The sequence below is a fragment of the Neolamprologus multifasciatus genome, chromosome 3, assembly GCF_963576455.1.
Source record: "Neolamprologus multifasciatus chromosome 3, fNeoMul1.2, whole genome shotgun sequence".
Taxonomy (NCBI): domain Eukaryota; kingdom Metazoa; phylum Chordata; class Actinopteri; order Cichliformes; family Cichlidae; genus Neolamprologus; species Neolamprologus multifasciatus.
In genome coordinates this window covers 45,868,014-45,893,428 of record NC_140441.1, presented here as the reverse complement: position 1 = coordinate 45,893,428, position 25,415 = coordinate 45,868,014, and the positions used below count along the sequence as shown (strand labels likewise).

The 25,415-nt window shown below is 43.6% G+C and overlaps 3 protein-coding genes across 6 annotated transcripts in view; 1 reads left to right on the top strand and 2 right to left on the bottom strand.

Annotated features, from left to right (window-relative positions):
- eml3 (EMAP like 3) overlaps positions 1-302 on the bottom strand; it is a 45,983-nt gene extending 45,681 nt beyond the window's left edge. Inside the window, exon 1 of one of the 2 annotated variants that reach the window (XM_085145726.1) lies at positions 4-302. In XM_085145726.1, the coding sequence (XP_085001852.1) occupies positions 4-28 (25 nt within the window). In that variant the 5' untranslated portion in view covers positions 29-302. The remainder of the gene's footprint in view (positions 1-3) is intronic. The other variant, XM_085145734.1, reaches the window with a different exon arrangement.
- Positions 303-5,712: 5,410 nt separating this feature from the next.
- On the top strand, positions 5,713-12,723 carry ecsit (ECSIT signaling integrator). Its single transcript, XM_085151515.1, has 8 exons — positions 5,713-5,844; positions 5,980-6,222; positions 6,392-6,791; positions 6,883-7,106; positions 7,494-7,551; positions 8,663-8,811; positions 9,281-9,386; positions 9,472-12,723. Exons 2-8 carry the CDS (start codon positions 6,067-6,069, stop codon positions 9,756-9,758), a joined length of 1,380 nt encoding a protein of 459 aa, XP_085007641.1. The 5' UTR covers positions 5,713-5,844; positions 5,980-6,066; the 3' UTR covers positions 9,759-12,723.
- Positions 11,200-25,122, bottom strand: LOC146523577 (uncharacterized). Of its 3 annotated transcripts, none has more exons than XM_085151072.1 (7): positions 25,006-25,122; positions 17,529-20,863; positions 16,108-16,755; positions 14,302-14,351; positions 14,163-14,218; positions 13,782-14,084; positions 11,200-13,026 (listed from the first exon to the last, which is right to left on the bottom strand). In XM_085151072.1, exons 2-7 carry the CDS (start codon positions 20,706-20,708, stop codon positions 13,010-13,012), a joined length of 4,254 nt encoding a protein of 1,417 aa, XP_085007198.1. In that variant the 5' UTR covers positions 20,709-20,863; positions 25,006-25,122; the 3' UTR covers positions 11,200-13,009. The 3 variants fall into 3 exon arrangements, with proteins under 3 accessions (XP_085007198.1, XP_085007188.1, XP_085007207.1); XM_085151062.1 differs by lacking the exon at positions 25,006-25,122 and adding an exon at positions 24,759-24,877; XM_085151081.1 differs by lacking the exon at positions 25,006-25,122 and adding an exon at positions 21,457-21,473.
- Between the last annotated feature and the right edge of the window lie 293 nt (positions 25,123-25,415).

Here is a 25,415-nt window from a genome sequence, read left to right as displayed (position 1 = left end):
CACCCAAACTGTTGGTAGACGAATCCATAATCCCGGGTTTAGGCGGCGTCTCCTGTTTTTAGAGGAGCAGCGTGCACTAAGGTGTGTTTTCCATGCTGACAGAGGAGAATCACAGCCCACACTCTGGAGACTTGAGTCGACTGACAGGTCTAAGAATACCGGAAACGCGGAATTTTCCGCAACATAAAGCGCAATAGTTTATTAAACGCACGGGTGTGTGGGTGAGTGTGTGTGTGTGAGGGGGGAGTACTTATAAGTAAATCAAGCTTAAATATAAAATATAGTTCGAAATTATTTTATATAAAATGAAAAACTAAAAACACACCACAGACTGAAAACCGCTTCCGGAAGTGTAGCCCCTCGTTTTAGCTAACTTGACACTATTGGCGGGAAGGCACCAGGTACGGCTAAAAGTGCTGCCAGATATTCGCCTCAGTCAGACTGAGTCAGGAAGGAGGATTTCAGTGTCCGTACACCAGAACATTTCACGGAACTCTTAAAGCAGCTTCGGCTGCACCTCTGCAGCCTGACAAGACGAGCATTTGTTTCCATCTCGTGGTGGCGGTGCGCACTACAAGCCCTGAAACCTGTGCCAGAAAGTGACTGCCTGCATTCAAACTGCTATAAATAACTTGTTGGCCTATAAGAAATGAAACGTATATCAAATGCATCCCTCGCGAATGATATCCGGTCATCCTGACCACACACAATATTCCTGTCACAAGGTAGAAGCTGCAATTAGTTTTTGGTAAAGTGACTTTTATATATCCTTTATTGACCCAGTATGAAAGTCTAATTGACGTTAAAAATGTCATTTTTTAGAGTGATCTGACGTCATAAAGATACCTGCAAGACAGGTAATGAATGTATTTATTTCATGTAGAACACCTTAAAGGTAATTTTTAATTTTTTTAATTTCATTTTATTTATTTAGGACAGTGCATGTTAATGAACATAAATGTAAAAAAAAAAAATTACATGAATGTAAACATGCCAGATTAGGATGTCCAAAAAACTCACTGAAAAGCCTTCAGTTAATCCAAAATGCTGCAGCAAGAGTACTGACAGGGACTAGAAAGAGAGAGCAGATTTCTCCTGTTTTGGCTTCCCTTCATTGGCTTCCTGTTAAATCCAGAATTGAATTCAAAATCCTGCTCCTCACATACAAGGTCTTAAATAATCAGGCCCCATCTTATCTTAATGACCTTGTAGTACCATATCACCCTATTAGAGCACTTCGCTCTCGCACTGCAGGCCTACTTGTTGTTCCTAGAGTATTTAAAAGTAGAATGGGAGGCAGAGCCTTCAGTTTTCAGGCCCCTCTTCTGTGGAACCAGCTTCCAGTTTGGATTCGGGAGACAGACACTATCTCTACTTTTAAGATTAGGCTTAAAACTTTCCTTTTTGCTAAAGCATATAGTTAGGGCTGGACCAGGTGACCCTGAATCCTCCCTTAGTTATGCTGCAATAGATGTAGGCTGCCGGGGGATTCCCATGATGCATTGAGTTTTTCCTTTCCAGTCACCTTTCTCGCTCTCTATGTATTAACAGACCTCTCTGTATTGAATCGTATCTGTTATTAATCTCTGTCTCTCTTCCACAGCATGTCTTTATCCTGTCTTCCTTCTCTCACCCCAACCGGTCGCAGCAGATGGCCCCGCCCCTCCCTGAGCCTGGTTCTGCCGGAGGTTTCTTCCTGTTAAAAGGGAGTTTTTCCTTCCCACTGTCGCCAAAGTGCTGCTCATAGGAGGTCATATGATTGTTGGGTTTTTCTCTGTATCTATGAAGCGCCTTGAGGCGACTTTTGTTGTGATTTATATGACTATATAAATAAAATTGAATTGAATTGAATTGAATTATAGCCAAAGGCTAATTTCCATCTGTTGTCCATATACATACACATAAAACATAGACAATAATTCATAAAAATTCATCATTCATTCATAATAAAAACTCCATCACCAAAACTTACACATACACACCATTCTGTTCCCAAATAAAACATTAAAACTATACAACTCATACATGATCACACACTTGATTTGTCCATAACCAGTTTTTAACCTTTGCCTTAAACAAATTGAATGTCGAGCATTCTCTAATGGGTTGAGGAAGACTGTTCCACAGATGGCCACCCTTCTCCCCAAATGCTGTCCATCTGTGGGGTATAAACAAGTCTCCTCGGATTGTAGCTCGAGTGGTCCTGTCTGAGCTTTCTTTATGCCTAATGAACTGCTTTAGTGGCGGTGGAGCAAGGGAGTGTAAGACTTTATATATTAAACACACTCTTTTAAGTTTCACTAAGTTATTGAAGTTCAGTAATTTATGTTTTTTTAACACATGAAAGTGGTGGTGGGAAGTCGGTTTTTTGTCAAGTAGTTTTAAACTTCTTTTATAAATGTTTTCAATAGTTTTAAGTGTTGTTGGACAAGCAAGTGACCAGGACGTCAAACAATAGTCGATATGAGAGATGATCATTGAGTAAAAATAAGTTTTTGCAACATTCATATTTAAATTATTACGTATATGATTAAAATTTCGATTATTAAATTTAAGTACCTGGGACACTTTATTTATGTAAATGGTAAATGGTAAATGGCCTGTATTTATATAGCGCTTTGGGGTCCTTAGGTAAAGCCTAAGGACCCCAAAGCCTAAGGACGCTTTGGGGTCCTTAGGCTTTACCTAAGGACCCCAAAGCGCTTTACATATCCAGTCATCCACCCATTCACACACATTCACACACTGGTGATGGCAAGCTACATTGTAGCCACAGCCACCCTGGGGCGCACTGACAGAGGCGAGGCTGCCAGACACTGGCGCCACCGGGCCCTCTGACCACCACCAGTAGGCAACGGGTGAAGTGTCTTGCCCAAGGACACAACGACCGAGACTGTCCAAGCCAGGGCTCGAACCGGCAACCTTCCGGTTACAAGGCGAACTCCCAACTCTTGAGCCACGATCGCTTATGTGACTTATCGATTATGTGACTCTTGAAGGATAATGTTGGGTCTAGAATGACCCCAAGATATTTAAATTCTGGAGCTAATTCAAGCTCTACTCCATCCAGAAATATGTTTGACTGCTTCAAGTTTAAGGGGCGTTTTGAAAAATACATACAGACAGTTTTTGAGGTGTTCAACATTAGGCATGAGTCCTCCAGCCAGCTATGCATTAATGCTAAAGCAGCTGTAAGATCTTTTGCCACCTGCTGGACACTATTTGCTTGCGTATATATAACTGCATCATCCGCATACATTTGAGCAAATATATTTGGACAGACTTCAGGTAAGTTATTGATAAAAAGAGAGAACAATAAGGGCCCAAGAACAGATCCTTGAGGAACCCCTGTATCACAGTCTAAATATGGAGATTTAACCCCATCCAACACCACACACTGTTTCCTGTGTGAGAGATATGAGGCAAACCACTGAAGAGCCTGACTGGAGATATTAAACTGAGTCAATCTGGACAACAATATCTGATGGTTTACAGAGTCGAAAGCCTTCTTCAGATCTAAAAATACAGCTCCAACACAGGGACTCTTGTCCAGCAACCTCTTCAAGTTCTCCACTAACATACACAGGGCAGTATCTGTGGAGTGATGTGCCCGAAAGCCAAACTGCAATGGATGTAATGAGGGTTGGGTGTTTTCTAGGTGAGCAGTGAGGAGTTTAACCACCCACTTCTCAGCTATTTTAGATACGACCGGGAGTATGCTTATGGGGCGATAATTAGCCATGTCAGTCTTCACACCTGCTTTGAAAATTGGTGTAACTGCAGCAATTTTCCAATCTGTTGGAACAATGGAATGTTCGAAAGACATATTCAAAACATGAGTTGTTGGACGTACAAGCAAATCCATGTTCCTTTAGGAAATTTGTGTTAATACCATATACATCAAGTGCTTTTGATTGTTTTAAACCTGTAATTAGTTTAACAACTTCAGTGTCTGAAATATGAGTGATGGTGAACAAATTTTGACCAACATCATTCACATTATCAGAGCATACAACTGAGTCAAAGCTCTGACTGATCTCCTTAACAGATGAAATAAAGAAAGTGTTTAAGTTACTGGCAATAGATAGAGGCTCTCTAACAATAGAGTTATTTACATAAAGTTCAATTGTATTTTTACTTTTGTTTGAATGACGGCCAAGTAATTTATTTAAGTGTTGCCAGATAATTTTACCATTACCTTTGGCTCTTTCAATTATATTTATAAAAAAATTTGCTTTGGCCTGTCTCAAACTTCTTGTTACTTTGTTCCGCATTGAAGTAAATCTCTGTCTATCCAGAGTTAGACCTGTTTTCAGGAACTGTTTTAGTAATTGATCTCTTGTTTTCATTAAATTCTTGCACTCTTTGTTTAACCAGGGCAAATTAGATGTTGTCTTTATTTTTTGTCGACCTCTAATGGAGTATGTTGATATAACATCCTTGACAATGTCAGTGAAGTGACTGCTGCAGAATTGTGGATCATCACTACACAATAAAGGCTCCCAGTTAACTGATGCTAATGCTTCTGCTACATTTTGTCGCTGAGTTCTTGGTATAAATTCATAAAAGGATCTCCTATTAAATGAACTTTGAAAGTCATTCTTAACCCGTGATTTTATAAGTTTTCTAGAAAATAATATAAAATTGTGGTCTGAAATACCAGTGATAAAATTATAAGATTTAATAATTTGCTCGGGCTTATTACTGAAAACCAGATCTATTTTAGTTTTAGAGTGTCTCGTTATTCTTGTGGGTTGTTCAATGTGCTGAGTAAAGTTCAAAGTCTCCATTATGTCCTTGAGTGTTTTTCTGTCCTTTTCACAGTCCCAGTTGACATTAAAATCTCCCATTACAATTATTTCATTAGACTTATTATTTATAGTATGATATTTAAGTAATATCTATAGTTGTTCATAAAAAATATTCTTTGCGGAAGGAGGGCGATATAAGCAGATCAACGTAAATGAAATTTCTGGGGAAAGAGTGATTTTAACAGAAATATGTTCTATTTCGGCATCTATTGGTAAAGACATCACACATTAAAAACACTGGAAATGGCAACAGAAAGGATGGTGCCAGAAACATCACCGGGGACCTTTTTAAATCTTATTTTAAGGGTAAGATCTTTTAGTTTTTAGTTTTGATTTTGTTTGTTTGTTGTTGTTGTTTTGCTTATATTGCATTTGACCAGCGATTCTATAAATGCAACGTTACGTCACTGTGACTGTATTTGAATTTTAGTGTTGCATTAATTGTCAGCCAACATAAGCTCGACGATGGCTGCAAAGTGGCAACTCTTGCCTTAAGAAGTATCTCTTAGGGTGACCAACCGTCCTCTTTTTTTGCACTTGTTGACTTGTAAAAGCCTATACAACATTTTTTTTTTATTTCACCATTCATTAACTACACAGAGACGGCATCGTTTAAATATGTTAAAGTTTACTGTTAAGTGAACAGTATTATTAAAGTTCTTCATGACTGGCACAAGTGTCCTCTTTGTTGGAAATCAAAATATGGTCACCCTAAACTATACTGCACGACAAAGGATAAAAAAAATAGTTAGCTTTCTCTTTTCTCAACTTTTGTTTAATAGTTTGAAGAATCATAGCTACAGCGCGAAGAATGGCATTGATTCAGAAATCATTTTCATGCATTTTAATGGAGAATATTTACTGCGCTTATTTGCGGTTTTACGGAACAATTATTTCTGTCACTGTTTCTATTGTTTGGGGGAAGAAAACGCGTGTCGGACCGGAATGCTGTACTGGCCTTTCAACATGGTAGCGTCCATTGACAGCGCCTTCTGAAGGAGACTACATTCTTGTCCGATTGTCGGCATTAATGGTCAGTATTAACATGGTTATACATGTCGGGGTGATAATAATAACTATCTTTACTACAACGTTTGAGCAGTTGACGAACTAAACTTCACAAAAATGTGAAATGTAAAGTTTTATCGTTCTGTACAAATATTTACAGCTGGATGAGGTACACCGAAGAGTGAATGTGTGAGCTTCACGTCCGTGTGCCTTTCTGTTCTCTGACACTCGCTGTGATGGCTCGACTATGAAGGGCAGCCGCTGCCTGCATCAGCTCAAGTCTCTGCGGCTGCTCAGCCACGCAGGGAGGCTGCTGCCTCCTGCTGCTGCTGGAGACAACGGCGCTCTATTCCGGTTACACTCCTCAAGTCAGCTCGGCGGCTTGCAGTGCCCACAGCGCGAGGTGAGCTTTAGCAGCGACCAGACTTAAGCTCATATACAGCACTGATATAATCGCAGAGAAAGGCAGCTGGCAGTCGACTCTTTGTTTGGTGTTAATCAATAAATAATCTAATCAGATCATATGAATGAATCTTTTATATTCGTTCATAACAAAAACATGTTGCTTTTAGGTGTTGAGGCATTTCCACAGCAGCCCAGCGTGCACCAAGAGTCAGCCTGCACGGTTCGTTCGGGAAGAGGACAAGACGAGGGACAAATCTCTGGTCGCCCACGATGATCTGTTTGAGCAGGTCGCCAAAGAAGCCAAAACCAAGGCCACGTTTAACAAAGTGATAGACGTCTACACCAAGAGAGACATAAGGCGTCGAGGTCATGTGGAGTTTATCTATGCTGCTCTGAAGAAGATGCCAGAGTTCGGGGTGGAGAAAGACCTCACTGTCTACAACAAGCTGCTGGATGTTTTTCCTAAAGAGGTGTTCGTGCCGCAAAACTTTATCCAGAGAATGTTCAACCACTATCCCCGTCAGCAGGAGTGTGGAGTGCAGCTCCTGGAGCAGATGGAGAATTATGGTGGGTGTCTATAGTATTGTGGTAGTTGCTGAGAATCTTGAGGTGTTCTGTACACTGTTTTTGTGTCTAAGTGTCAGTGTCTGTGCTTCAGGTATCATGCCCAACATTGAGACCAAAGTGCTGCTGGTCCAGATCTTTGGAGAAAAGACCCACCCTATGAGAAAGTACCAGCGTATCATGTACTGGTTCCCCAAGTTCAAGCACGTAAACCCCTTTCCTATTCCCGAGCAACTCCCTGAAGACCCAGTAGACCTGTCACGCTTCAGCCTCACACGCATGGCAAACGACTGGGATGCAAAAGTGACCGTCTACCAGGTATATGCATGGATTAGCCTAGCTTAGCATGAAGACTGGAAACAGGGGGGAACAGCTAGCCCGGCTTTGTTCTTTAAAAGAATAACAAAAGTAACTCTAAAATCTTTAAAGCTAATACGCTGAATGTTTCAGACCCGAGTCTGGAAACCCCTTTTCCAGAGCTGTCAACCACAGACTCGTGTTCCACATTTCTTAAGCTTTTAAACTGAGCTTATAGAAAGTGGAGTGGATGTGAATTCTCAAAAAAAACTCCAAATAAGCTGATTAGTTTCTCAGGTCGAACTAAGACAAACTTGTGTGTAAAAATCGCAAAGTTTGATTGACTTTGTCTTTTGTCATCAGATGTAAATCTTGTATTTACCAAACTGTGTGTGCTCTCCTCACAAGCTGCCCTGCACAGACATCACAGAGAGCGGTGCTGAAGTCACACTTCCACATATAGTAGGTATGGATGACCTGAAACTACACTCTAGCTGTGTCCCAATTCAGGGTCTGCACGCTTGAAGTACGCACACTACACGTACTACGTACGGTGCGTACTATAAGTACGAGAAGTGCGGAAGTGAGAGGCTTGTGAAATGGGACGGTCTAGCCTACGTCGCGCTGTGCAGGTTGCCTAGCAACCATGATACTAACCGCGAGAAACGTTACATACAGCTTTGTGTGACAGAAATGAAGGAGAAAAATGTTTTGTTGGTCATTCATTTTTGTCATGACATCACTGTGATTAGTTGAGTATCTGAGGCTGAGACCACAGGACTGTAAAACATGATTGTTGGGCTTCCTGCCCAACAATCATGTTTTACAGTCCTGTGGTCTCAGCCTCAGATACTTATCAAATCACACAAAGCTCATGTAGAAACAAACAAACGGACAAAATATGTTCTCCTTCATTTCTGTCAACCACATGTTTCTGTGTTTCTGTACCGAACAGTTATTTCAAGATTAGTTAGTAAATAACAATTAGCTCCTGTTGTTCATGAGACTAAAATCATCTCACTGTGGTAATGTAAATATAATATGGCCAATATTATAGTTATTGTCAGATTATTATGATATATATGGCTTTACAACTAAGTTAACGCTGAAAGTACAAACATCACTAATGTCCCACAACTTTGCCAGCAATGTTTTAATGTTCTTCGTTAGTAAACATTCTCACATAAATAAGTGACGTCATATTCAGTACTTACTTTTGACAGTTCACTCTTGGCCGCTCCCTTCTGCTGTATTTTGCTGCGAAATTATCCACACCCACCGCCGCGCTATGAATTGTGGGATATATGGGACCACGAAGCGTGCACCGGACCACACTTGATATTTGGGGAAATCGACGGCGCATTTGGAGTATGCATTTGAAGTACACTTCGAATTGGGACAGCCGTCGTCGCGTGGCGGTGACGTAATCGCACTTAAAATGCGTACTTCAAGCGTGCAGACCCTGAAATGGGACACAGCTTCTGTGTCTTAGTCAGAAATATATTGTTAAAAATACTAATAGTGGCATCATTTCCCTATTTGTTGTTTGTTTTCTTTCTTTCCTGTGTTTGCACCAGGCATCCAGAGCCCCAGCCAGATGGAAGCGCTCGCTAAGCACAACCCGTGCAGGCCCGTGTTTGTGGAGGGCCCGTTCCCTCTGTGGATGAGGAAGACGTGTGTTTACTACTACGTCCTCAGAGCTGACCCTGCCCCACCTGAAGAGAAGGTGGGCAAACATTACTGTTATCCATTACAAATAATAAGTGCTGTGTGAGGATCATATAACAGAGTGTTTGAATTCTAATGATTGTGGCTTACAGCTCAGGAAAGTCACAAAACCAGAATCTCAGATTGTAGAATATTTCCTAAGATCAATTAAAAACAGGATTTCTAATACAGAAACGTCCAGCTTGGTGTGTTCATTAATACACTCAGATATTAGGAATGCAACCGTTGCAGCTGCTTTCCTGTAGACATCTGTGCATACTGGTGTTGGGGGAACTGACACCACCCTCACTCCACCCCCTGTGAAGCTCTCCCAGCTTCTTCAGCTGGCTGTCATCTGCAAACAGCCAGCCTTTTCTGCAGTGACCGTCTGTGTGTTCCCCTCATTGTAGACTCTGTATAATGAGTATATAATAATATGTGAAACTTTGTGAATTAAATTACAAAAAAATCCTCCTCCCTCCCCTCAGATAGAAGAGCCGTATGACCCAGAGAGGTGTTTCAACTATCCTCTGCAGCTAGACCTGGATTTGGACCGCGACCTGGGGGACGATGAGAGCTTCGATGTGGAAGACTGTAAGATATGGCATCGCTGCTGTTGACCACAACCCCTCACTTCCAGGGTGTAACATAGATGATGTGTGTCTGTGTGTCTATCCAGTGGATGAAGGTCCAGTCTTTGCCATGTGCATGACCAGTCAGGGGGACCAGGCTACCCTCAATCAGTGGATCTCTGGCCTCCAACAGAGTAACCCCATCCTAGGTCAGATCCCCACGCTGTTCCGACTGGGCGCTGGACCCCGCGAGCTGCAAGGCGTCGGCGACACCGACTCGGCCAGTGGAACCTGGTTTTCTTCACACGTCCATAAAGAAGCAGCTCACCCTGGGGAAGAAGCCGAGGCTGTAGTGGAAGAGGAGCCCAGGAGAAGTCAGGGTGTGAAGCAGTGAACAGGGAAAAAGTTTCCTCCTGACTCCCTCCGAACCAGCCGGGAGGTTTTTGTAAATTCTTTTTAGCATATTTAATAAAGCCATACAAAATAATTACAAACGTATTTATTCAGTCACAAATGTCTCACACCCTTAAAATACAGCAGACTATCTGGGGAAGTACTAAGTCCGTATGTGTTCAAATGAAGTCATTATAGCTGTGGAAATAAACAATGATGAAGTCGAGTTGTTAAAGTAACACAATAAATGTTGACTTTCATTTACAGTTGGACTCTGTTTAACCATTCACTGTTTTTCACTACCATTGAAGCTCTACTTGATTTTAATAATAATAATAACTTTATTTATAAAGCGCTTTCAAACAAAGTGCTGTACAACTATTTGAAACTAAAAAGATAAAATAAATAAAAGTGATACATAGCAATACAGGTAAAAGACACAATACAAGTTAAAAACAGTAAAAATGTAAAAACTAAAAGCCACAGAATTAAGACTTGTAAGATAAGGTAAACAAATGTGTCTTCAGCTTAGTTTTAAAAACCTCCACAGAGCAGCCTGCCTAACATCTTGAGGGAGGGTGTTCCACAGAAACGGGGCACAAAAAGAAAAAGCTCTCCAATTGTCTTTTTTCTGGCTCTAGGAACCTTTAGAAGGCCAGAGATCGGAGAGCACGGGATGGAACGTAAAGATGTAAAAGGTCGGAGAGGTATGAAGGTGCAAGTCCGTTTAAAGCCTTGTAGGTGAGCAGCAGGACCTTAAAATCTGCTCGAACCTGACAAGGTAGCCAATGAAGAGAGTTCAGTACAGGGCTAATGTGCTCAAATTTCCCAGTTCTTGTTTTGGTGAACTCGGTTTTTGCTCTAATGACAACAGCTCGCCACGCAGACTTCAGTGAGCTCACACTGTCAGGCGTGTTTGGCTTTTTCAGTTGTTGAGAAATTAGAGTTGAGGTCGGACTGTGGAGAAAACAGACTCGTCTCATCGTCTGTGGTCTTTCAGCTGTGGGGTTTCACTAAAACAGTTTGTGATTGTAGTTTTGTTAATTAGCAAAATGTGTGTTTGTGAAACTGTTACTGCATTTCTTAGTAAAACAAGCTCCTGATGAGGTGCATCATCATGCTCTACATCCAGCTGACACTGTTTCTAGTTTGTTTTAGAGCTCCTTAATGCAGTGCATTGGCATGTTTGAGTTTGCACTGCACACAGCTGCCCATCACAGACCCAGGCTGGAGCCACAGTGCACACTTCGGGTGTGAGCTGCCCTACTGGTGCAAGTGCAACTTCAGTGGATTCAATAAAAATGATACGGTCAATGTACAAAGCAGGAATTTCTGTGCTTATTAATGTGAAATTCTTAATATTTCTGATCATAATACCACACAAGTGACACAACTGCACTGGAGAAAACAGAGTTTAACAAAAAAGACAAAGGATTCGAATGAACAGTAGAAAAAGTTTATTACTGAAAAGGCATTTAAACATTCCCTTTTTAAACTGGCAGACAATCACGTCTGATTTTCATGAGTGAGCTGATCACCACAAGCTCTTTCCACTGCGTTGTGGCTCCACAGACAGTGTTCACCTCCTCAGCTTTGTGCTCAAATACAAGAATATTTCAGTGTTGTAGTCTTCATGAAAATCATAGAAAAATCATCGAAAAGCATTCCAGAGCACTTCATCCATTTACTACTTAAGTAGGAAAGCCTTGGATTGATAACATTCACAAATGAAATACTTTTCTAACATGGCGCTTTCTACAGATATGAATAATGCATCATCGACGATCACTTGCGTAAGAGGAGATTCAATAAATAACAAGGCTGCTCCAAATATTGTGGTACGGCACAGAAAAAGTCACATTTGGCATGTCATAACCAGCTTTATATTAGTCTATTTACAGCGCTGCAGGAGATTTTTGCAGAGGTGACAAACTGTCCCTAAGAAAGTTGTCTCGGTACAAAAAGTTGCCCCTGGAGGAACACGTAAGGATGTGATGCAGGAGCAAATTGCAGCCCAGTTCCAGATGCCCCTATCAAGGCTCTAACCTGAATACAAGCCTGCAGGAAAATCTGCACACTATCAGATTCAGTCAGCGTCCAAATCGTAGAAAATGTTGTGCTGATGCTGTTTTTCTACAGCCGACTAATCCCAGGGTTAAATATTAACTTGTTGTATAATCAACTATAAATGTCACATTGACAAAAGCCACGGCTGCTTATCAGTGAACAGGTAGTGTGTCTCTGCACAAGTGCAGTGACCCAGACCTCCAATACAAACATATTCAGCAATAGTGTTCCTCAGCACGGTGCGTTCAGCCCCAGTTTGTGCTCTCAGCAGCTCAGCCAGCAGGTTGCGCCTTTTACTTTCCAACAATCAATATTATTCTTTATATTTGGTGCTAAAACACTTCCCACTGTGGAATTCACAGCCTGGACACTGGTGCTAATTTTATGACTGAGCTGAGCTACTCATTCTTTTACCCCCATATCACCTATTATCCCGTTTTTCCTTGGAATACCTTTAGTGTTTTCCCAGAATGCTGAAATGTTTACCCCTGCAGAAAATCCAACAAGGCAGAACAGAGCAGTGAGGAATGTACAAACTGGCTATGAGTATGCTCCAGCTGGAAAACACAGGTTATATTTTATTATGGCGCCCACAGAGGTCATGTGATCAAAGAAGATATTTGTGCAAGTCTGTGATTGGATCAATAAATTAAGTGGCCTAATAAACTGATATGTCCAGAATGCCATTAGCTTAGCCTTCCCAGAGTGAAGATTTCCCAAATGTAGTTTTCTTTAAATAGTAATGTTTCACTCTTCTCAAGGTGCTGTATTGTAAGAAGCAACAATATTATAGAGAAGTGCAATGATCCCCTATGAGCAGCAAGAGTGGGGAGGAAGAGCTCCTTTTGAACTGGAGGAAACTTCTGGGAGAAGCAGGAGCAACCGTTTGCTGCAGCTGATTGGGGGTGAGAGAAAAAAAAGGAGCACAAAAAACAAACACAACAGGAGAAGGACTGACAGCAAATCTCGGATGAGGCAGCTTCAGTATAAAAATGTCCTCGCTGCCTTTGATAAACATACACAACCCTGGTAGGAAATGAGGTAAAGCTGCTTTAGGGCCTTCTTTTCCAAAGTGTCTTCCTGCAGAGGTAAACACACTGATAAGAAATCAAATACACGAGAGAAAGGAGGTGGGGTTTGTTTCTCCTGGTCCACGGTCTTTAGTTGCCTCCTGCAGCCGTCTCTTCAGTTCTTGTGTGGTTCTGCAAAAGAAGTCAGACAGCGTTGTTAACAGATCATCTGCAGAGAAATGGCTTAGCCTTTTTGCTAAAGCATATAGTTAGGGCTGGACCAGGTGACCCTGAATCCTCCCTTAGTTATGCTGCAATAGGTGTAGGCTGCCGGGGGATTCCCATGATGCATTGAGTTTTTCCTTTCCAGTCACCTTTCTCACTCACTATGTGTTAATAGACCTCTCTGCATTGAATCATATCTGTTATTAATCTGTGTCTCTCTTCCACAGCATGTCTTTTATCCTGTCTTCCTTCTCTCACCCCAACCAATCACAGCAGATGGCCCCGCCCCTCCCTGAGCCTGGTTCTGTCGGAGGTTTCTTCCTGTTAAAAGGGAGTTTTTCCTTCCCACTGTCGCCAAAGTGCTGCTCATAGGGGGTCATATGATTGTTGGGTTTTTCTCTGTATGTATTATTGTGCGATCTACTGTACAATAAAGCTCCTTGAGGCGACTGCTGTTGTGATTTGGCACTATATAAATAAAATTGAATTAAATTGAATTGTTTCACACTGATCGGTGCAGTCAGGCGAGATTGCACCGTCAATTATTGTATATAACTGCTGAGCCAGTGTTGCTACCATTACATTATATGAATATATAGGATATACCTCATTGGGATCAGTCGTACAGATGAGGCTAACAGATGCTCTCCTGCAGCTACTTTAAACTCTGCTGTGTTGCAAAGTCAGGTGACTTAACTACTTGATCCGAGCTCATACTGCACCTGCCACAGGTCTGCTGTGCTGCTGCAGCTGGCTGCTGAAGAAGCGTTCCCGCCGGGACACCTGCTCATCCCAGGCCTCCCGTATTTGCTCTTTCTCGCCGGGCTCCAAGGTTAGGGTGTGCGGGTGGGCCTCGTCAATGTGGGCCTTCACTCCCTCTAGACTGTGGGAATATTGCAGTTCCCCACACACCATGCACACCAGCAGCTGGTTGAGTGGGTCATAGTCCATGAGGTAGCGGCTCCTCCACACAGCATCGGAAACAGAATCCTCCTCACTTTCAGCAAACAGCAGCTCTGACTCATCTGAGAAGTTAGAGTTTGTTTTTGGTTACTTTCACTATTTTATGTGCATTCGTTCAAGTTCAAAGTGACATACTTTACCTTCGATTGGGGCTGTGTAATCCGAGTATGTGAAGGATGCCGAGTCCACTGAAGAGCTGTGAAAGGAGATTTTTCTGTGTTATCCTGAATGCTGATGATGCTGATATCAAAAGAAAGCGAGCAAAAAAAAATCTCTCACCTCATTAGATGTTCTGACTCCTCAGAAGAGTTCACCCACTGACCAGGTGCCTAAAGATATTAGACAATGAGTGAAAAACTAAAGCACAGGCCACGTGCAGTGTTTTTATGTGCTTTCATGAGCTCCCTGAAACAAGGTGAACCTAGACACAAGTCAGACTGGAGAGATGCTTAAGCAGAGTTCCTGTAGTTTTGTCACTTTGACATTATTTTGTGTATTTTTGTCGTTTCTTTCTGGTGCTTTTGTGTCTTTTAGGTCATCTGATTTACTTACAAACAAAGGCTTTGGCAAAGAATGGGGGCACGAGTGCACCATTTAGTAATCTGTTTCTTTCCTACTGGAGTACTAAAGCAGCGGTCCCCAACCCCCGGGCCTTGGACCGGTACCGGTCCGTGAGTCGTTTGGTACCGGGCCGCGAGAGTTGAGGCTCAGGTGTGAAATGTATAGTTTTCAGGGTTTTTATCAGTCTTCAGCGTTATTTTGTTATCGTTTTCATCGTTTACTCGGTTTTCCTTGGTCTTTTCACGTGTGTTATGAATAAATCTTCTTTTTTTCGGTACCGGTACTAGTTTTATTTTGTTGTATTTATCCGCGACACCTTAAAGGCCGGTCCATGAAAATATTGTCGGGCATAAACCGGTCCGTGGCGCAAAAAAGGTTGGAGACCGCTGTACTAAAGTAGTCCTCTGTTTCTGTGTCACTGAGAGATCAGTCCTGGCAATGATGGTATCAGGCTTGTGATAGAAAACCTGCGTTAGTGTCCGATTTGTTTAACCCTTATTTATGTGGGGAACATACTTGATGTTGCTGAAAGGACCCTCTTCAATTTTTAAATTAATTATAAGTGTGAAAATTTTAAAATCTAGTGGGAACCAATGTAAAGAGAAAGATACTGGTGGTGGACAGTGGTACCCCTCACTCTCCTGGTAGATACAACTATGATATGAATTTCAAAATCCAATGAGACTTCAGAAGATTTTCAGAAAACTTGACCTCTGATGTCTGACGGTGAGGTTGAGGTCATGAGATCTGAACTCATCGAAGGTTTTTAGCAGACACACCTATCATATCAATTTGAACGTTCTATGTCGTTTTGTTCTCGAGCCTGTTACGAGTCTGACTCCAGCATTTTGTAATTGTTTGGAGGCATGACAAAGATGATTTGTCTAAGCTGGTAAAAGGGCATCACAACATGTGCAATGACACAAACGCGAGAACAATTTGCTCTAGTTCAAAGAACGAGGCTCGCATTTTAGAAATGTTCCTTAAATGAAAGTAAAAGGAACGTGAGGTACATTTTATATGTGAGTCAAAGTTCAGCGAGGAATCAAATACTTCACCGAGATTACGAACGCTGGTCTTTGAAGATGAGCAAAAGAAATCAATCACGTGACTGAATGTTAAATGTATTTCAAGCGGAGCTGTAATCATGGCCTCAGTCACTAATCCGGGATAAACAGCCAACCAGGGTGGGCAGCCTATTTGGCTGGTGAGGCTTAAAAGATGGCATATAAAGGATAAGAAATGCCAAAAAAAGACAGAATGATAAAAGGAAAACATCAGTGGACCCAGGATTGAACCTTGTGGAACCCCTCGAGGTAATCAAGCAGTGTAAGAGGAGAACTAGCACACCCTAACCAAGAAGGTCCTTCCAGATAAATAAGAAGAAAACCAGAAATGCCAGCTAAACCTTGAGCCTATTAAGTATAATATAAATGTCAGTAGTATGTAATATAAATACAATAATCATTACATGCCAGTAAGCTAAAAAAAAACAAGCTGTTTATGTAGCTGTGCAACTCCCACCTCTGTCTGTAGACCCAGGGGAGGCAGCCTAGTCTTCCAGCTGTTGAAGCTTTGGGTGATTCCCTTCTCCCGAACTGCCTTCCTGGCTCTCTGCTCCTTCTTTTTTATCCTCCAGTACTCCCGCTTCCTCCTCAGAAAGTCCTGCTCACTTTCCCCCGGGATGGGCTTTGGAGGAACCATGGTGCTCACTGGTGCCAGCTGGATGGAGGATTGTTTCTTGTGTGGGGGACTCTGAAGGTGAGCAGAGGGGATTTTTAACGGACTTTGACCAAGGGGTTCAACGAGGTGCATGTCAGTACTGGACAGTGGTTTGTCTGGTGGCTTCACAGCGGGGAGGGCGGGAGCTGAGTCTACATCAGTGCTTCTAGATGCTTGTGAAAGCTGTAGAGATTCAGAAACTCCTGCACAGCTGGATACAGCATGTGAAGGCCCAAGATTGACGCTGCTGTACTCATTGCTGGTGATAGGCAGTCTGACCTGGAGCGTGCACGCTGACTGTTGAGCATTAGATGTTGTTTGGCTAACAACCAGAACGGTAGGGATGCTGGTCACTGAGTCCAGAGGAGAGACAGGTGGTTTGGGCTGGAGGGCTCGTTTTGCTGGAGGACTCGCCCCTTTAAGACTGTTGATAATAACGAGCCCCGGGGTCTGAAAGAAGAAAATATGACATGAACATACGGGTTTTCAGAAACTGAGGGAGAGTTTGCTCCTAGATTTAATGGGCGCCCTTCAGATGAACTCCACTTTGTTTTTCCCGTTCAAATACCATATGCCTGAGAATTTTCTGTCGCAGCGATTCAAGCTTCAGCTGGACTGAGTCGACTGCAGAAACCACTTTTATATACATAGAGAAATTTAGGTATGTGAAAAAATGCACTCTTTACATGGAGGGCCCCTTTTTTATATAGACTCTATGTGCACATGCTGCTAAATACTCAATAGCTTTCATTCATTTAAGTGATGCTTGGGTTTTCTGCCCATTGCACAAGCTAAACACAAAGTTAGGCTGCACTAGTCGGAAATGGTTCATCTGGTAGCACGCGGCAGATTTCAGTGGCCTTAGTCAAGCTTGTCACCTTTGCAATCATCAAATAGAACTTTATATGCAGATAAAAGGCGTGAGGAAGAAAATCAAACGCAGTCTTCTTTACTTTGAGTGTTGAATTTCTGCCACGCTCAGATCCTGAACACAACACGAGGCTTCAAAAGATTGAAATGCTACGTGGGTCAGAGCTAGCACTCATTTTTCAAAAACAGTCACATGTGAAGATGAATCTGATGATGATGCACAGCTGACATCAGGGGCAACCAGCGAGACTCAACATACTATCAAATATGATCAATATTAGCTTTTAGCTACACACCAAAGCGCTGAAACTTCACCTCTTGCAGAAAACGACCTCGAGTGCTACTCGTGTTACCTGAATGCTTCTGGGGAAGAGCCCGCTGCTGCACTCCCCCTCGCCGTCTTTCTGCCTGGCCTTTAACTTGGCCCTCTGCTGCCTCTTCATCAGCTTCCAGTACTCCCTCTTCCTCTGCAAGCTGGTCAAGCTGGTCAAGCCGCTCTGCTCCGTCACCACGCTGTTGTACCTCCGCTTCGATTCGGGGCAGATGTTCTGTTCTTGTGCCTGATGCTGTTCCTGCTGCTGCTGCTGTGGTTGCAGGTTATCCAGCGTCATGGCTGTGATGTGATGCAGCTTTGGTGGCTCTGGAGAGCAGCAGGTTTTATAGCCGGCTTTTTTAGCGCAAAGTCTCTGGGTTCTGCGTGGTACTTCCATGGAGGTGTTTACTATGTAGTTCAAAGGGGTCTGGGATGAGTGCTCGCTGGTATGATGCACACCTACCTCACTGCAAGCAGGAAGAGGTGGAACTGTCTCACTCACCTGCGATGGGTTCTTGAGTTGAGGGCTTTGTAAACTGGCCTTTGCAGAGACCTTGCTGTCTAGCTCCCAGCTTTTTATCTGCAAAGTGAGGTCAGCAGCAATAGGAGCCGTGTCATCCCTTTCAAAGGACAGCTGAGATAAATTTGGCTTCATGTCTTGCTGTGAAACCTCTTCTATTGTCTCCATTTTAATAGAGTTCTGCTCACTTTTACATTCTGTCACCGTGCTAAGAGATTCTTCCAGGAGCTTCTTCATGGAGGCCACAGCTAGCAGAGTGGCAGTTTGGCTGTCTGCGCTCAGACATGGGTCAGACTCCAGCTGGGGTGCTGGAGGTGGGGAAGTAGGGGGTTTGATATCTGGACAGATGGCTTGTTCTGGTGGAGAATTTAGGTCAGCTGCTGCCATGGAGTCACTCTCCTGTTTCATTTCATTTGCACGAGGCAGAAAAAGCACGCTGTTGTTGGAAAGAGGAGGTGCGTTTGCTGTAGAGTCGGTGAGATTTCTACTCTGAGGCACAGTGATCAGCGTCCCCTGCTTCTGAGGCTTCCTCCTTTGTAAGGCTGCACCGGCCCGAGCATGTAAAACACCCTGTCTCAATCGGACAGCGCGAGCTGCTCTCTGCTCACGCTTCTTTATCCTCCAGTACTCCCTCTTCTTTGCCATCCTCTCCTCCTCCGTCAGCCCCGCGTCCAGAGACGGGGCTGACAGCGACGGCGCTCTGCTCGAGATGGTCATTTTCATAACACAGCTGCTAACGTTTGAACCTGCTGAATTTTGAGGGCTCTGTGGATGAGTAAGTGTGAGCTGACCCACAGTTTGGATAGCTGACGAGTGCAAATTAGGAACGGTTGTGCTTTTGAGGTGAGCCTGTGGTCTAACTGCGAGCAGTCGCGGCAGTTTGTTGGCGAGCTGTCCAGGAGCAGAGACTTTCACCTGAGCTAAGCAAAGAGGAGGGGGAGCCGGGTGTATCCTGGTGGGAGCAACACTTCTCAGTTTAGCGTCAGGCTGACACTGTTGTTGTGCCAAAGGAGTGTTTGTAGAAACTACACAAAGCTCTGCTTGGCTTTTGTCTTCTGCTACGCTGTGATCTACAGAACTGTGAGGGATGTTAGCAGTCAGCGTGCCGTCCTCTTTGATGAATCCTCCGATGGTCTCTGGGCTGTGCGCGAGGGCACTTCCGGTTGACTGCGCCAGCACTCTAGTCTTCCTCATCTCCTCGAGGATCTTCTGGTAACGTTTCACCCTCCTCATCAAAGAATCTCTCTCTTTCAACCGAACCTTTACCTCCATGGACAGCTTAGCTCGCTGCTCGCGCTTTTTGAGCCGCCAGTACTCTCTCCGTTTAGCTATTATCTGCTCGGGCGTGTCGTCAGGGTTGATTTTGGGCATACTTCTGCTACCAAAAGCTGAGGGCAGCATTGGGGATTTACACCGTAGACTTCTATGGTTCATTAAGTTTCTCTGTGCTTCGATGAACCTTTGTCTAGGCGTTTTATATCTCGCGATACCCCGGGTAACACCGCCAAGATGAGCGTAACTTGGAACCTTTCCCTGAGAGTCTACTGGTTTTTTCACAGATGGAACATCAGATGTTTGCAGAGCAGTCACAACTACAGTTGCTGTCCCACTTTGCAGTTTGTTATTTTCACTTTTGGCTGATGTAAATGATGTTTTGACCCGTGTATGACACTGCTTCTGGCTTGCTCCTCTCAAAAGTGACTCTGATGGAAGAACTATGCTTCCCACGTGTCTGGTTTTTGGTGCCGTTAGCCTCTGAAACGTCATCTCTGCACCCTGTGTCCTCTCTCTGGCTTTAGCTAACCTAGCTGCAAGCTTCGCTCGCTGCTCTCGCTTTTTGATCCGCCACTGTTCCCGACGCTTGGCTGCTCTTTCCTCGTCGGACTCCAGAGAAGCTCGTGCATTGCCGACACCTTTAGCCCTCTGTGTGGTGACCAAGGCACGTTTTGTTCCACTCTGAGGTGTTGAGATGGCTGTTTTGCTCTCTGCTTTAGTGGAAGTGGGGCCGCACGGAGAGGACACGAGAACGAGGCCTGTGGGTAAGACTTTGGGCTGAGTGGGTAATACAACCTGTGCCTTATGTTGGTTTCTGGGGACTGATGCACCCTGCATAGACACACATGGCTGAGGTGCTGTTTTACTGGAGCTGCCATTGGTTATTCTGGTCACTCTGACTGGAGGCACTGAGGATACGGTGTTCAGCTGAGTTCCACTGGACACGGGTGAGGAAACGGTTGCGTCCCTTGCTGTCTGACGTTTACCTGCGGCTGCGTTGCCGCTGGCTGATTTGGCAGAGATAGAACAGGACGCTGGCAACTGAGGCAGACGCTTGTTGAGCTTCACTGTCTGGAGCCACTTCTCCTTTTGGCTGTCAGTGGTTTCACGTGACCCCTCCCCCAGAGCATTTCCGTGCTTTGACACAGAATTGTATGAATTATCATTACTCTGCAGAGGAGGTGACAAAGCACCTGATGACTGGGCCAGAGTGGAAGCCTCTTCCACAGGGGCATTTAGCTGCTTTCCTCCCTGGCTGCTGCTGTTGTGTTTGTGCCTTTCCCTCTCCTCTGACAGACGGGCCCGCTGCTCTCGCTTCTTGTTTCTCCAGTACTCTCGCTTTAGGGCGAGCGTGGCATCATCGTACTCCGAGGCCGGCCGGTAACGGTGGGACGTTGAGCCACCTTTACCTTTTGCAGTCGGCATGCTGTTGCCAGGTTAAACAGCCCATCGGTTCTCATCCAACAGCAGTGATTGGCCTTGGTAGCCCCTCAGTCCAGGATCCTAACTGTCATTATCAGCATCATCGTGTTTCTGAGCACCTCTTATGCTCTCCGACATCACATTGGTGTGCAGATATCCTGAGGAGCAGAAAACAATCGTTGCATTAAAATGTGATGAAAATAAGCTAAAGACTAGGTAATACTTTGTAATAAACAAAAAGTTGAAGTCACTTGGATGAGTGACGAAATGTTTCCGATGAACAGAATGAAGACCTTTTTGGGATTTCCTTACCTGGATGATCGAGCATGCATCAAGACAATATTTTTCCACTTTTTAAAACACAATGTGTAGCACCTACTGTTGCTCTAAATTTTAAACTGAGGTTTGCAATTGCCGTTTTAAAGAGTATATAAGCAGGCAGGTGCAGTGGCCATAGTTAGCCATAGTGCTGCACACTGAAATCCTGCGCTTCAGGATCTCTGCTTGTAGCAGTGATTGGAGCCATGGGAATATGCTCACTGATCAGTAATGCAACATCAAGCACAACAACATTAACAAATGCTGTATATAAAAGACTGCGCACAATAATTCCCTTCAATTGCACAAAGTAATGATAATATTAGCGAGGATTGAAGAGTCAAATAGCTATTTACAAAAATGTAACAATTTACACGTTTTTTTATTTCCACCAAATAAGTTCAACCAAAGTCATTTTATCTGTTTGACTCACATGTGTGTGCCTCATGAATAGGGTTGCCAACCGTCCCTTAAAAAACGGAATCGTCCCGTATTTAGAAACAAAAGTACACGTCCCGTATTGAGCTAATAAGGGACGCACTTTGTCCCGTAATACAGTGAGAATCAAAAGTAGTCTATAAGTTTTAATGTAATTAACGCTTTGTTTGAAAACATAATTCCCAGCCCCGCCCCTGCTTTGTGACCAATGAGCTGACAGCACACTTATGACAATTCGAGTATGACAATTCAGATTACCGCTCATCTCATTGGTTGAGGAAAGGTCGCTTGCGGAGAAAATACCGGAAGACAACAGATGACCACAACAAAAAGCATGGCCAACAGGGAAACAAACGCCGACACTGCGGTGCAAGTCTCAGACGACAGTACACCTGAAGCTGGGCAAACACTGTGCGATTTTCAAACTGCACGATTGGCTCGCATGGGTTATAAGTTCGTAGGTCACGATGCAGGTCTCACACTATACCGCCCGATGCTCTGATGCGACCTGAGTCACACTGTGCCTCCATAAAATGAAGGTTATAACAGAAAATCTGTCGCTCGCTCTCCCTCTCTGTCTTTCACTCACACAGACACACACCACCATCAACTTTGCTAAATTACTAATGACAAACATGATCAGGCAGCTGTGATTGAGCAGCAATGTAAATCCAACTATTTTCACGGTTGTTGTGGTCGTGATAATTTGGTGATGCCACATCGAAAAGGCTCGGATGAGCTTTCCAAAGTTCTACAAGTTGTGCCTCCATCGCTTGTGTCCAGATCACAGGCTGCACAGCCGTGCTGCTCCGTCTTTTTCACCGACGTTTACGTGTTTGCGCGTGAGCAGTGTGAGCGGCTGCGGTGACACCCTCACGAGCGATTGATGATCGGGAGCTGGTCGTGAGGTGTTAATCGCTTCTAGTTACCCCACGTATACTACACGATGCACGATGAAGGCCAAAATCGGGCCGATCACCAAATTGGTCGCACGACTCAAAAATCGGCTCAAAATGGGCCAAAAATCGCACAGTGTGAGCCCAGCATTAGACCAGCAATGTTTGTTCCTCTCAGAGAAAGAAAAAAAGGCTGCAAAAGTGCAGGGAAGAATGGGAAAAGGAAAACACCTGGCTGGAAAAGTGCACGATAACACCAATAAAGCGCACTGCACTGTGTGCCGGCGCACTTTTTCCATAGGCATGCTTCTAATGGTGGGCACATGAAGAAGATGAGGGGCGTGAAAGCTCGGGGAACCCTTAACCAATTTTTGTCCACCAGGCCACGGTGGAACCAGATATGGTAAACACTGGTTTGTTTGTTTTTAAACCCTCTGGTTAAGGTTAAAATGGGCATGTGCAGTGAATATCAGCGCTATGTGGCCAGAAGTGTGATAATATAATTTATTTTGTGTAGTAAACAACTGCAAGGATAGATGATTACAACGAATAGATGAGTAATACATAAAAGTAATACATAGATGAATAATGATGATGAGTTATGATGCGTAATCATGGGAACAAGTGGGTTTACAAACGGGAGCAAAAGCTGAAATAATGCCTCTACTGAAGCCAATTGCACTAAATGCACTAAATGTGCAGTTACAAGAATATTTTTCTTTCTATTGTTTTCTATTAATTTATATAATTTTAAGTTAAGCAGGACAGAGTTCTTTTAAAGAAAGATTTACTTTTATTCTCAAAAGTTAAGCATGACAGGCTTCTGTTTAAGAAATACACCTGTTTTATTGTGTTAATGTTGTCATTTTGAGCTAAAAATAAATGGCTAAATGATTTTTGTTTCCCATGTGTTGATATCACAAAGAATATACGCATCTACTTAAATCAAATTCAAGTCAAATGGTTAAAAAAATAATTTCACACACAAAAAAAGAGCTAAAAAATTCACCACACTGGGAAGGGTGAAGACAACTGGGTCGCCCGGCCCTGGCCACCAGTGTTTACCATATTCGGTGGAACCAGATATGGTAAACACTGGTTTGTTTGTTTTTAAACCCTCTGGTTAAGGTTAAAATGGGCATGTGCAGTGAATATCAGCGCTATGTGGCCAGAAGTGTGATAATATAATTTATTTTGTGTAGTAAACAACTGCAAGGATAGATGATTACAACGAATAGATGAGTAATACATAAAAGTAATACATAGATGAATAATGATGATGAGTTATGATGCGTAATCATGGGAACAAGTGGGTTTACAAACGGGAGCAAAAGCTGAAATAATGCCTCTACTGAAGCCAATTGCACTAAATGCACTAAATGTGCAGTTACAAGAATATTTTTCTTTCTATTGTTTTCTATTAATTTATATAATTTTAAGTTAAGCAGGACAGAGTTCTTTTAAAGAAAGATTTACTTTTATTCTCAAAAGTTAAGCATGACAGGCTTCTGTTTAAGAAATACACCTGTTTTATTGTGTTAATGTTGTCATTTTGAGCTAAAAATAAATGGCTAAATGATTTTTGTTTCCCATGTGTTGATATCACAAAGAATATACGCATCTACTTAAATCAAATTCAAGTCAAATGGTTAAAAAAATAATTTCACACACAAAAAAAGAGCTAAAAAATTCACCACACTGGGAAGGGTGAAGACAACTGGGTCGCCCGGCCCTGGCCACGAGGTGTCCCTTATTTATTTCTCAGGGAGTTGGCAACCCTACTCATGAAGAAATGAAAGTACACAGAGTACACGGAGTAAGGTGGTCTCAGTGGAGCACTGACGTACTCTAAGATCTGTAGCACTCACTCCAGCAGGATTTCGTGCACCAGTCAGGAGACAATAAATACGTGCACGACGCCCACCTCATCTGTCACAACATCTGTGCAGATTCCCGCGTGAAACGCGAGTTTCAGTGTAAGATTTCAGGCGATAGCTATGAAATAAATGAAATTGTCGTCGTGTGTGGGAGTGCTTCGGCTCCAGAAAGCAGGAAGAAAACAGCGTGTCGCTGTCCCTTTAAAGCTGTCTCTCTCTATCACAAAGTATATCTGCCATTTTTCTTTATTCTCAGTGTGTTTCAGTCAAACGCCACCAGGCCACTCAGCCGAACAACCTACAGCAAAACACGCAGAGCGGCCGTGGAAAAGCGGTCGCACTAGAGCGGAAATGGTGCCTGGATCGTTGTGTCTCTCAGCGGCACAATGGACAACATTTTCCTGCTCTGGTCCTCGCGGACTGGCGCCCGTCTGCGCGTGAAAGCCGCGAGGACAGGCGCAGATTCGAGCCGCAAAGCCGCGCGCCCGGAAGCACGAGCGACAGAAAACATGCACGTCCGTTACCTTTTAGCGGCACTTAACTTTCCGGGACACTTTGGGGGCGGTTTTGCACAGATATTCTGCCAGGACACTGCAGCTACTTTCCGCCAGTCGTGCTCAGGCTGCCTTGACAACGCTGAAAAGTACCAGGATGTGGGATGCTCGCTGTGTGTGTGTGTGTGTCTGTGTACATAGAGACAGTAGTGTGCAACGCCCCCTCCTTTCCACGCCACATCCATTCACTGGGTCGCATTAAAAGGATTTTACAAACCTGTCACGAGTTCCCCTGTCTGTCTGTCTGTCTGTCTGTCTGCAGGAGGCTCTTCCAAAGCGAGCCAAAGATAATGTGGTGCCGGGACACGGAGGCCCCGCACAGCTGTTCCCTACTGGAATAGCTGCACAAAGGTCCATTGATTTATTGCCTTTTTCTACACATGACCTGAATTCATGTGCACACGCTTCAAGCAGGGATCCACTTTTCTACACAACGACCAAATGAGCATGAGGGCGGGGCTGACGGACAAACAACGTTAGGGCGCTGGGGGCCACGGCCCGGTTCCTTTAACGTGGATCCGGTTTGAAAAAAACTACATTGACGTCACAGCAAGACTATAGCTAGGGACTGAATACATGAATTAAACGTGTGTAGATCTTTGTGATCCAAAGGTGTGAGTTCAGCAG